At 45.4% G+C, this 13,112-nt stretch overlaps 1 protein-coding gene across 4 annotated transcripts in view; it reads left to right on the top strand.

The window, feature by feature from the left end:
* SEPTIN2 (septin 2) overlaps positions 1–13,112 on the top strand; it is a 59,509-nt gene that overhangs the window by 27,357 nt on the left and 19,040 nt on the right. For 3 of the 4 annotated variants that reach the window (XR_004002055.1, XM_030576005.1, XM_030576003.1), the window contains 3 exons: positions 7,258–7,359; positions 7,730–7,875; positions 11,260–11,346. Coding sequence is in view for 3 of the 4 variants with exons in the window: in XM_030576005.1 (XP_030431865.1) it covers positions 7,258–7,359; positions 7,730–7,875; positions 11,260–11,346 (335 nt within the window). In the remaining variant the exon portion in view is untranslated. The remainder of the gene's footprint in view (positions 1–7,257; positions 7,360–7,729; positions 7,876–11,259; positions 11,347–13,112) is intronic. The other variant, XM_030576004.1, reaches the window with a different exon arrangement.

Genomic DNA, 13,112 nt, shown 5'->3' with positions numbered 1-13,112 from the left:
TGCAATCGGTGAACAAAAGGGAGCGTCATGGCCAGCAAGCCCGGCTCCTAAGTCGAAGGAGGCTAGGCTCATGGATCTTCTAGGCCGCAAAATATACTCAGCTGGGGGGCCTCCAACTTAGGGTGGCAAACCAACAAGCCCTCCTAAGTAGATATAACTTTAACACTTGGGTGTCCTTGGGGAAGTTTACGGAGCTTCTTCCTGAGAAGTCCCGTCAAGAATTTACGGCCCTACTTGAGGAGGGTAAAAAGGTAGCAAGAACCTCCCTCCAAGCCTCTCTGGATGCAGCGGATTCTGCAGCCAGAACTCTGGCGTCAGGAGTGACAGTGAGGCGTATCTCCTGGCTCCAGGTATCAGGCCTTCCTCCTGAATTACAACAGACTATTCAGAACTTGCCCTTCGAAGGCCAGGGCCGGTTCTCAGATAAGACTGACTCCAGATTGCAAAGTCTGAAGGACAATCGCGTTATAATGTGCTCACTGGGTATGCACACGCCAGTGACCCAATGCAGGACCTTCCGGCCCCAGCCACACGGTCCTTACGCCCCGCCTAGGCTGCGTCAGGACTTGAGCAAAAGGCGTGGTCGAGGGAATTGTCGAAGGGAATATGGCCCCCAAGGAGGTCAAAATCAGGCGCCCCCTAAACCACGAGCGGGGCTCAAGCAGAACTTTTTTGATGGGACACCCGAGGGCAGCCCACCAGTTGCTTTACTGGATTCTTCTCCTCCCTTTTTAACCGCCTCTCCCAATTCCTCCCTGCCTGGTCCCAGCTAACCTCAGATCGTTGGCCCCTGCGCACGGTGGAAGTGGGATACCACCTTCAGTTTTTCAACCCCGCCTTCCCACCCTCCCTCACTGTCCCTCTTCAGGGACCCTTCTCATGAGCAATTCCTCTTACAAGAGGTCCAGTTGCTCCTAGCTATGGGAGCCATAGAGGAGGTACCAAAAGACATGAGGGGCAAGGGGTTTTATTCCCGATATTTCCTAATCCCCAAGGCAAAAGGAGGTCTACGACCTGATTCTAGACCTGTGAGAACTCAACAAATTGATGACAAAACTGAAGTTCCGCATGGTAACCCTGGGGACCATTATCCCGTCCCTGGATCCAGGAGGCTGGTATGCCGCCCTCGATATGAAGGATGTTTATTTCCACATCGTAATTTACCCACCACACAAGACCGTGCCTCCCTTTTGTGCTCAACCATCAACACTTTCAGTTCACTGTACTTTCGTTTGGTCTTTCTACGGCTCCGTGTGTGTTCACAAAATGCATGGCTGTAGTCACCGCCTCCCTCCGGCGTCGTTGGGTGCACGTCTGCCCATATCGCGACGATTGGCTCATTCGAGGGACCTTCCAGTTACAAGTGTCACAGCACCTGTGCATCGTCGAAGACCTCTTTGGGAGTCTAGGCCTGATGATAAACACAGAGAAGTCTACTCTGACACCCACACAGAGAATAGACTTTATCGGAGCGGTTCTGGACTCCAATCTGGCCAGAGCCTGCCTCCCGCAGTCGTGTTTTCAAGCAATGGCTACAATTATTCGAGGTCTTCAAACCTTCCCGACAACGTCAGTGCGCACCTGCCTCAGCCTAGTAGGTCACATGACCTCTTGCACCTTCATGATGAAACATGTGAGGCTACGCCTCCATCCGTTTCAAACCTGACTTGCTTCAGTATACCAATCACACAGACACAGCCTGGACTCGGTGATCACTGTCCCCAGGAAGGTTCTGGACTCCCTGACCTCATGGCTAAACCCCACTCTAGTCTATGCAGGGATGCCATTCCACCCACCACAACCCTCAATGGCCCTAACCCTGTGACGTGTCATCTCTGGGTTGGGGTGCTCACCTCGAGGGCCTTCCCTCTCAAGGCCTCTGTTCGCCTCAAGAACAGGCCTTAAACATCAATGTGCGGGAGCTGAGATCAGTCCGTCTAGCATGCCAGGTGTTTCAAGAGCATCTCCAAGGCCGTAGTGTATCAGTGTTCACGGACAACACAACGGCTATGTTTTACATAAACAAGCAGGGCAGAGCACACTCCTCCCTCCTTTATCAAGAAGCTCTCCACCTCTGGGACTTTTGCATAGCCCACTCCTTCGATTTGGTAGCGTCTTTTCTCCCAGGAGTCCAGAACACTCTGGCGGATCACCTCAGCAGATCCTTCCTGTCTCACGAGTGGTCGATTCATCCGGACGTCATCCCTTCTGTTTTCAGGAAGTGAGGATTTCCCCATGTAGACTTCGCCTCCCGAGAGAACAGGAAATGCCAGGTGTTCTGCTCCTTCCAGGGACCCTCCCTGGACTCCCTCTCAGACGCATTCTTGATCCCGTGGAAGAGGCACCTACTCTATGCCTTCCCACCATTTCTGCTCGTCCACAGAGTTCTAGTTAAGCTCTGCAGGGACAGCGCCCACTTGATCCTGATTGCTCCAGAGTGGCCGAGGCAGCACTGGTACACCATGTTGTTCGACGTCTTAGTGGCAGACCTGATCCCCCTGCCACTCTGGCCGGACCTCATAACACAGGACTTCGGTAGGCTTCACCATCCAGACCTGCAGTCTCTTCATCTCACAGAATGGTTGTTGAGTGGTTGAGCCAGTCTGAGTTGTGTTGCTCTGCCTCAGTCCAACAGATGCTCTTGGGCAGTAGGAAGCCTTCCACTAGGATGACATATCTGGCCAAGTGGAAGCGTTTCTCCTGCTGGTGCACTCAGCGTAACTCAGTCCCCAGGCAGGTGTCTGTTCCTACTGTCCTGGACTACCTCTGGTCCCTGAAAGAACAGGGCCTAGCGGTCTCTTCCATAAAGGTGCATCTGGCAGCCATCTCCACCTTCCACCTAGGGGAAAGTGGCCCATCAGTCTTCTCTCACCCCATAGTTTCAAGGTTCCTCAAGGGATTGGAGCGTTTGTACCCTCAAGTCAGACGCCCGACCCCTATCTGGGATCTAAACCTGGTGCTAGCCAAGCTTATGGGTGCTCCTTTTGAGCCACTGGTCACCTGCTCACTGCTGTACCTTTCCTGGAAGACAGCCTTCCTCGTCGCTATTACTTCAGCAAGATGAGTATCTGAGCTTCGGTCCTTGACAGCGGACCCCCTGTATACGGTATTCCATAAGGACAAGGTACAGCTGCGACCACCCTTCTTCCTCCCTAAGGTGGTGTCTGCTTTTCATGTCAATCAGGGCATCTTCCTCCCAGTCTTTTTCCCAAAACCGCACTCATTGCGTCGGGAACAACAGCTGCACTCCCTAGACGTTCGCAGGGCTCTCACCTTTTATATCGAGAGAACCAAACCCTTCCGAAGGTCGCCTCCGCTTTTTGTAGCGATGGCAGACGGAATGAAAGGCCTGCCGATCTCATCCCAATGAATTTAATCTTGGGTAACGTCCTGCGTCTGTACCTGCTATGATCTGGCTAACGTTCCGGCTAGCCACCTCACCGCCCATTCTACTCGGGCGCAAGCTTCATCTGCTGGCTTCCTTGCCCATGTTCCCATCCAGGAAATACGTCGGGCAGCTACCTGGTCATCAATTCACACCTTTGCCCCACATTACGCATTGGTTCAACAGTCCAGAGATGATGCAGCATTTGGCTCAGCGGTTTTGCATTCTGCAACATCTTACTCCGACCCTTCTGCCTAGATGAGGCTTGGGAATCACCTAATTGGAATCGATATGAGCAAGCACTCGAAGAAGAAATGACGGTTACTCACCTTTGTAACTGTTGTTCTTTGAGATGTGTTGCTCATATCCATTCCAAACCCGTCGTCCTTCCCCTCTGTCGGAGTAGCCGGCAAGAAGGAACTGAAGGGCCGTTGGGTCGGCAAGGGTATATATCCAGCGCCATAACGGCACCACTCCAGGGGGTGACCCAGCCGACCCACCGAGTGTTGCTAGGATAAAAATCTTCCGATGAACGTGCATGCGGTGCACGCACACCTAATTGGAATGGATATGAGCAACACATCTCGAAGAACAACAGTTACAAAGGGGAGTAACCGTCTTTTATCACTTTCTTTATGTATTGACACTCCCTACCTCCACTGCTTGGTACCAGTTTATTCCCCCACCCTTCTTAGACACAGTGTCAGATCCTTCTAGCCTTAGAGAGCTTTTAAGTTTTACTCTTTAATTTTTAAATCAAGTAAGAGCTGATTATATCTGTTTGAGTTTTACAATGCAAAGTGTAATTAACTTGTTAAAGAGGCCCTGGTGACCCAACCACCGCTCTTAAATTTAAAACTTCCACTCATTCTGTAAATCCTTTCAAATTGCTTCCTGAAGTCTGATCAGTGAGTTAATTACACTTGGCTTTGAAATACAAGTAGTGCTAGAATTTTGCAAAAATCAGCTCTTAATTGAGGGAGGGGCAGGAATAAAGGATTTATGGGAACCAGAATTCAGGATAGGAGGCCACTCTTAAACTAGTAGCCCCATATCTCTGCAAATTTCTCTTTGCTTTGAAAATGTAACTTGGAACAATAAGCAGTTCCAAGTTGAGGAGCTTGAAGTAAATTTGATTTCCCCGGCCCCCCACTAAAATTCAGAATCATGCTGGTTATTTTCCTCTTTTTAAAAGTTTTACTTTTAAAAAATATGTATTGCATTTGAGAATAAACTTGGTAGAACTTAATCCATGGATGCTATCATTTTCCATTTTTCCATTACATGCATCTGAGGAAGTGGGTATTCACCCACGAAAGCTCATGCTCCAAAACGTCTGTTAGTCTATAAGGTGCCACAGGATTCTTTGCTGCTTTTATCATTTTCCTTGTAAACAATCTCCATCATGTTTGGACTATTGTTGAATGTGGTGAGAAAGCATTTTCACTGTACACTGTTTATAGGTAAATTGAAACGTATGTTATTTAAATGTGGCTATACATGCTTTTGTTTTGAATTTTTTCTGTTTACTTTACTGTCAGATTGAATCCAGGAGTTAGGTCTGTTACCTTACTGCTTCATATGCAACATGTCTTTTTCTTCCCTCCCCTCGTGGATGGGAGTGGTTTCATCATTCTCTGAAAATAGAAGAGCTGAATCTTCTGAGCTAAAAAGGAGAGAAATCTTTTCTCCCCTCCTTCCCAGAAGAGAAGTTGAGAATAAGTCTGCTCACTTTCTTGGAGGGAGTGGAGGGTGATTGCCTGTTTATATCAGTGGCTTCCAAATTGTGATCCATGAACCACTAGTAGCCCACCCAAAGCTAGTTCTCACATCCATGTTGACTCTCCTTGATTTCCTTCTGCTACATCACACTGACAGCTACAAATATATTATATGGCAAGGCATCATTAAGAAAGTACAGTGAAACCTTGCTATACGCGACCATTGGGATCCAAAAAATTACATCGCTCTAAATGCGGGGTTGTGGTATAGTGGGGTTTCAAACCAGTCAAGTTTTAAGTGGTCCCCAAAGCGGTGCATTGAGGTGCACCGCCTAGTGCCCCTGGTGCCTAGTGCCCAGCAAGGGAGAGGAGCTGCGGCTCCCCGCCTGCCGGGGACAGAACTCTGGGGCTGCGGGCCCCAGTGCTCTCTGTCCCCTGCAGGCGTGGGGCTGCGGCTTCTCTCCCGCTCCAGAGAAGCCGCGGCTCCCCGCCTGCAGGGAACAGAGAACTCCAGCTGGAGGCACCGGTGCTCTGCGTCCCTGGCAGGTGCGGGGCTGCGGCTTCTCTCCTGCTTCAAGAGGAGCCGCGGCTCCCCGCCTGCCGGGGACAGAGAGCACCGGTGCCCGCAGCCCCAGAGTTCTGTCACCGGCAGGTGCGGGGCTGCAGCTTCTCTCCCCTGTCATGGTGTTGGGGACCATTGGTACAGTACCTACCTGTATTATACTGTACCTTAAAGGGGAGCCAACCTGTGATCGCATTATATCCAATTTCGCGCTATGGCGGGGCATGTTATGGGGGGGGGGGGTTGACTGTAACTGCTGTAGTTGCCGCAGAGATTCTATTATCAGTGGGGAGAGGAGTGTCAATGAGACATTTTCTCATAGTGTGGCTCATGTCTTAGTAGAGTGAGGTTGAGAACCTGAAGCGTATTTGTACTCTGTAATTCTTGACCACATCTGCCCAGAAAGTAAAAAATTGATATAAAAATAAAAATACATTTACTCACAAATTACTGTTCAGTTAGTGACTTTTCCCCATGGAAAATTCTCTCCAGCACAATTAATAATGAAGATGGCAGTCTCCCTACCATATAACAAACTTCAACAAGTGGTGTGATATCGTGTGTGTGTGTGTGTATATATATACACACAAATTTTTGCTATGCAGTCATGGAAGGTGAGCAATTTTCTTCTAAAGCAAAATTTAAGTAATACGTGTTGAGCAGAGAAGGTAACACTTAATATATGCTGGTTACAATTAGCCTAAGGCTATGTCTACACCACACAGCTTTTAGCAACATGGCTGTGTCACCACAGCTATGCTGCTAAAAGTCACACAATGTAGCTGCTGTTGGCTCCCTTGCCAACAAAAAACTTCTTCGCCGTCCCCTCCCTTACCCAAGCGGTGTTCGCGTTGTGGGCTGGAGAGCACTTCTGCTGACAACATGCTGCTCACACTGGCACTTGCCATGGCAAAAATTTTGTCCTTTGGGGGGAGTGAAGGGGGATTTAAACACCTTTCAAAAACAACAATTTTGTCGTTCAAATTGCCAGTGTAGACATAGCCGTGGAGAGGGATATTAAATGGGGAAGGGACTATCGGTTTTAAACAAATTTTATGAACCAACTTTAGAGATTACTATTTTATACTCACTTCATAATCTCAAAATGGTGTTGTAGCAGTGATAAACACATTAGTGAATTAATTGCAAAGGCTTAGGCCTCACTATGCACAATTGCTACATTAATTAGTGCTATTGTTTTTGGGGTAAATTTATGTGTACGTCTCTACAATGTAAACCTGAATTCTCCAAGAAAGAGACAGGAATTTTCCAAAACACTAGCGTAGTGGAATTGGAAGGAACAGAATTGTCATTTGTCTCAAGTTTGAGGGCAAGATTTATATATTGGTGTGATAGGATTAAGTAGTTTTTATGGATGTTTAGAACAACTGAGGATAGTTAAGTCAGTTTACAATCATTCTCTCCAACTATGGCCTTATTTTAAAACAAAAAAAAAATTAGGCAGGAAATTAGGATTTTTCAAAATCTAGATTTTCTTTGGACCTGGTTCTTGTGCAATTAGTTTATCTTGCAAGTTAAAGGATTGATTTGTCATGTGTATTACCTTCATTCCTGATATACTCTCTTAGATTCTAGATGAAATTGAACAACATAGTATCAAGATTTATCACCTGCCTGACGCAGAATCAGATGAGGATGAAGATTTTAAAGAACAGACCAGGCTCCTGAAGGTAAGAATAGTTTTTTAGATTAAAAGTAGTTGTGACAGATACAGTTCTTGAGATAGAAGTGGTGTATCATGTTTTACCAAATTTTCCAAGGTGAGTATATCATTTTAAAACAAGACCTGGATTCTGTTCCAGGCTCTGCCACTGACCTGCTGTCTGACCTCAAGTAAGTCACTGTAACTCTGTGCCCAAGTTTCCCCGTCTGAAAAATGGGGATAATGATTCTTGCCATTCATTGTAAATTATTTTGAGAACTACAGAAGAAAAGTACTACATACAACTTACTGCTTTTTTATGCAAAGTCTAGTGAAACTGAATTTATTATTGGTTATAGTTTGTTTTTAGTTCATTCTTGGTGTCTCTTGATTTTCAGGTCAGTATCCCATTTTGTGTAGTGGGATCCAATCAGTTGATTGAAGCCAAAGGTAAAAAAGTTAGAGGTCGTTTCTACCCATGGGGTGTAGTTGAAGTGGAGAACCCAGAACACAACGACTTCCTGAAGCTGAGGACCATGCTAATGTAAGACTATTACGCTTCTATCAAAACTTAATCATGTGTTCAAACCTCTTGCTTAGGATACAAGAGGTACTACTGTCGTCCTTTCGTCAAAGTCTCAAGAACCTCAAGGTTGAGCAGCACTCCCTGCGTGTTAAAAGTGCAATCAAAATATCTGCACAGAACTAAAACTTATAAAAAGTTATTAGTGTTTTCCAGTGCTTTGTTGCTTGGCAGTCTCATCAAAGGCTGAGCCTGGTTTAAGGTTTGCATTTCAGAGTCTAGGGCCTGCTATATATGGAAAAATTGCCCTGGCCTACCTATATCCATTAAAAAGACAATTTAAGTTAAGCTGGTTCAGACCCCGGCGTGGACACTTATTTTGTTATAAATGTTTTTAGTTGAGCTTTAACCTGTTCCCAGTCACCTTGAAGTTGATGCTGAAAGAAGTGTCCACACAGGAGTTTATACCACTTTAAAGTCACACCTTGGGTCATACCACTGTTATTTCCCCACATAGACAAGACTTAATAAAGCTAATGGGATAGCCCATTATGTTGCCATGCACTTAACCATGTAAGTGAGTTCTTAGTTTGGCCTGTCTATCCCATCATACAAGGAAACTAGAGAGAGAGAGAGAGAGAGAGAGAGAGAGAAGATGGATGACGTAATAACTTTTATTGGACCAATTATTACCTCACCTGTCTTGTCTCTCTAATGTACAGCTACAACAACACTGCATAGATTCAAAGAAACTTCAGGGCAGCAACTGGGCCATCAGTACATACGTTCTCAAACCCCTGCAAAATAGCCTTCTTGTTCTCTAGATATACAGCCCTTTGGTAGGAGGGTCTCTAATAAACTTTTAATACTCTAACGTGTAGCCATCCCTCCCTCAAAAGCAGTGATTCTCAAACTTTTGTACCGGTGACCCCTTTTACATAGCAAGCCTCTGAGTGTGACTGCCCCGTCCTTAAAAATTAAAAACACTTCTTTATATATTTAACATCATTATAAATTCTGGAGGCAAAGCAAGGTTTAGGGTGGTGGCCGACAGCTTTCAACCCCCCGCATAATAACCTCACGACCTCCTGAGTGGTTCCGACCCCCAGTTTGAGAATCCTCACTCAAAAGTATATTCATTACTAAGAGCCCCTAACTATACAGACTTCTGGCCGTGCAAAATAAATTTCCAGGTGAGAATGAAATTTTCTCAGACCTTTCATGTCCAGCAGTCTGATCTAACCATCATGGGTTAAATTAGTTGTTAAAGTCTCTCAGCTTTGATGAAAGACTTCCTTGCAAATGTTTTAAATTTGAAGGGAATAAACAGTTTTACTGAAATACACATCAGTGTACTAAAGCTTTGGAAGCTATCCGCTTGGATTAGGGCTTCTGTAAGGGATAGATCTTAAGGTCGGTCCATGATCAAATTCCAACCCAGGTCTTTGGGACTGAAATGTTGGCATGCTGCATTCCCTGCAGCCAGACAAATAGAGCTACATACTGAACTATTCTGGTAGCAGTAAGCCATCTTGCTCTGAAGAGAGAATAACCAAAATCCTGATGGTATCACTAAATCCCATTTCCAGAAGGTGGAAATAAACATACAAATAGGTGTTGATACTGCTTCCATAACTAAAAACAACAACGTTCATTAAAGTGTCACCTGATAGTTTCACAGAAGGGGAGCATACGGCTGTCTTCACTAGAAACGCTGCAGTACTGCAGTTGTGCTGCTGTAGGGCTTCAGAGTAGACACCTACTACACCACCAGGAGGGGTTTGCCCATCAGTGTGGGTAACCCACCTCCCCGAGAAGTGGTAGCTAGGTTGATGGAAGAATTACTCCATCGACTTAGTGCTGTCTACACGGGGGATTAGGTCAATATAAACATCGCTCAAGGCTGTGGATTTTTCACACCCCCTAATAGATGTGGCGTTGTCAACCTAAGGGCTGGTCTACACTGCGGGAGGAACGGGGGTTGTCAATGTAAGATATGCAACTTCAGCTACGGGAATAGCGTAGCTGAAGTTGATGTACCTTATTTCTACCTACCTCCCGTCCTCACGGCATGGGATCGACAGACGCGGCTCCTCCATCAACTCCACTTCCGCTTCTTGCCCTGGTGGAGTTCCAGAGTCGACGGGAATACATTCAGGGATTGATATATCACGTGTAGACGAGATGCATTATATCGATCCCCAATAGATCGATCACTACCCACCAATCTGGCGGGTAGTCTGGACGTACCCTAACCTTTTAGTGTAGACCTGGCCTTCCTTCAGGAGAGGGAGAACATCCATACTGGATTGCATGAGACAAGAAATACTCACCATTATCTTTCTCTCCGGAGGAGCTAAGGGGGGAAAGAGCAGTGGGGATGTGGCCTGGGGTAGCCCTCACTGAAAATGTGGAGGACATGGCAGGTTGCAAAAGGGAGAGCAGATATTCCCAAAACTGTGTTTAACACTCACCAACCAGTCACACACGCACGCACCCCACCCAAATGCCTTACTGACTCATAAGGTGTATCCCCTGGCACTTTCAGTTGGGTTCATTGTACAGCTGATGACACTTGATGGGCCATCAAGCAGGCTTAGTGCTGAGGCCTTTCTGTCTGGCAGTATCACTCAGAAATGCTGCACAAGCTTTGAAATACAGATACACCGTGCATATCTACAGCTCACAATACCAGGGTGATACAAACATATAAACAAGATTATCATATTTGGTAAATTATAACACTTTCGCAGCTATCTTACGTGGCATATCTGGTCAGATTGATTGCAATTTTATAATATTGGTATCGATAATATCACAAAGTGTTCCACATATTCCATCCAGCGTCACTGGGGCTTGGGAGACTTACCCTGTCTAATATTCAGGGCAGTAGTATCCCTTTCACAGGGCCCTGAATGGACCTTGCCACCTGAGCCTTCCCCAGGAAGAGGAAGTAATTGTTTGAGGAAAGACCGCTCCCAATTCTTCCGCACCAAAGTGTAGCTGTTATATCTCTTTACCCCCATGTCTAGGGGGAGAAGGCAATGCTTGCTGCTGTTGCTCCACTTTCTACAAATGGCAAGGAACCTTCATGTTCTCTATACTAGTGTACTTGCACACCTTACTTTCAGTACTTGAACAGTAGTAGGTCACAACCAGTAGTCCAAGAAAAATATTGTAAAAAATGAATGTTAATGTCATGGGGAGAGGAGGGGATATGTGGAGGTTCAGTGATGTGAGGGTTGTAAAAGAATGCGCTTGTATTTTTGCATTTTGGGTTCAAATCACCAGACTATCCCTATTCATACTATGTTTGAGTCACGCTTCAAGAAAGTGCCTTAGCAAGTTATGATTCTGCATAGGGCATGGTTTCACTATCCAATTCCTTTTTTTTTCTTCTTCCAGTACCCATATGCAGGATCTTCAAGAGGTGACCCAGGACCTTCACTATGAGAACTTCCGCTCTGAGAGGCTTAAAAGAGGCGGCAGGTTGTCAGTGCATGGTTACAGTCTACCATTGTCTCCTCTGAGTCTACCTTCCTATTTATCCTTCCCCTTCTCATGCTGACCTTTCAGTAGCAGTATCTGATGTACCATAGGGTGTTCAGGAGCTGTAACCAAAAACTGGAAGCTGATGGATCAGTCTCCTAACGCCTAAAATTTTAAACTTGAATAGAGGAAATGAATTGTTAGTAAATCTGGACAGACAACTGAGTTGATGAAATGAAAAGGGTGTATCGAGTTCTACTTTTGCTTGTGGTTTCATTGGGATTTGTTGTCATCTTCCCCCATCCCCACCCTACCTTTTTTTTTTCCCCTTTCTGTACTTAGTATGAAACCACACTCTGTCCATCCCCTACCATTGTCCTGTTACCAGCTATTTGACATAGCTAGCTGCTTCTTAAATTTTTTCTTCAAGGAAAAGTGATGGCAGAAACAGCTCCTTACTCACCAGATCTGTTTCTTAGGTATTCAGAATCCTATTTGCTGACTTAGTTGTCTAAAATAACTTTGTTCAGGTTTTATGTCTATTAGTGTTGCATAGCCAACAAACTACTGAGAGTCTATTTTCTTAGAGTTTAACTGCTGATATAGTATCTAAGAACCCCCAGGTACTATCCTTGTGTATCAGTAGAGTTGATTAGTAACATCTAACTAAAAACTGGACAGTCTTGTTTGTGAAACTCTCTTAAAGGCATTGGTGTGCAGGTGTCACTAGTTTGGCCTGCAGAACTTTCTACAGTGATGGTCTATCAAGGCTGGTTCCCCACTCTGGCACTTCAAGCGCAGAAGATGCGGATCCGCAAGAATTTTAAAAATTAATACTGGCCACTCCAGGCTTGTTTTAAACTCCGAAGTTTACAGCTTTTTCTCTGACCTTGGCTTGGTGAACGTTGCCACCACCCAAATGCAAAACCCCTTTTGGAACCCAGGAAGACGCACTTGGGAATTCCTTCCTGTGGGGTACCCTCAAGCTCCTCCCCCCCCTCACACGCACACCCCTCTACCTTGGGGAAGAGCTGAGAAAGAAAACAAAGGAAAGGACACCAAAAATTCAATCCTGTTCTTAAAAAAAGTTAAATTTTATTAAAAACAAAAAAGAAAGAAGATACATTTGGAACTTAGGCTTTTGCTACATTTTAAAAGAGCAATTCCACAAATTGCGCATCCAAAATAGCGTTCTTGGGGGTTCATCTTAAAGATTACAAGCAACAAAAGAATCGGGGGGTTAACACAGGGGAGTCCATTAGCCATAAGTAATAAACCTAATTGTGTCTTTCTAAACATTTCTGATCTACTTACCATTTGGGAGTTCCAAATAAGTAGTTCTACGTATGATCTGATGATTTATGATCATACCTGGCATAAAGCTTCTTGTAGCATAACTGCTCCCTGTTCCCCTCTTTCTGGTAGAAAAAACAGACAGGAAGTTCTTTTCTCCATTTTAAAAAGTTCTAGCCTTCCCATTGGCTCTTTTGGTCAGGTGCCTACTCCCTTTACTTTACCTGAGGGAGTTTAACGCTTTACAGGTAAAGCAAGCAGAGGACAGTCACCAGGAGGGACTTTATAGCTGGCTGGCTGGCTGTCCATAAAAGGGAGCTCCCCCCATTTCATTTATCACATGGTCTTTGAGAAGGAAATAACTGAATTCCTCTCTGAGGCAAGAGTAGAGGCTAGCATTCAGTGGGATGGGGAAAGAGGGATTATTGTAAACTGAAAATAGTTAATCCAGGAGTCATTGTAAAAATACCTATGGA

This window comes from Gopherus evgoodei, chromosome 9, assembly GCF_007399415.2.
Source record: "Gopherus evgoodei ecotype Sinaloan lineage chromosome 9, rGopEvg1_v1.p, whole genome shotgun sequence".
Classification (NCBI taxonomy): Eukaryota; Metazoa; Chordata; order Testudines; family Testudinidae; genus Gopherus; species Gopherus evgoodei.
Note: the sequence above shows the minus strand (reverse complement) of the source record. Positions and strands in the feature narration are given on the sequence as shown.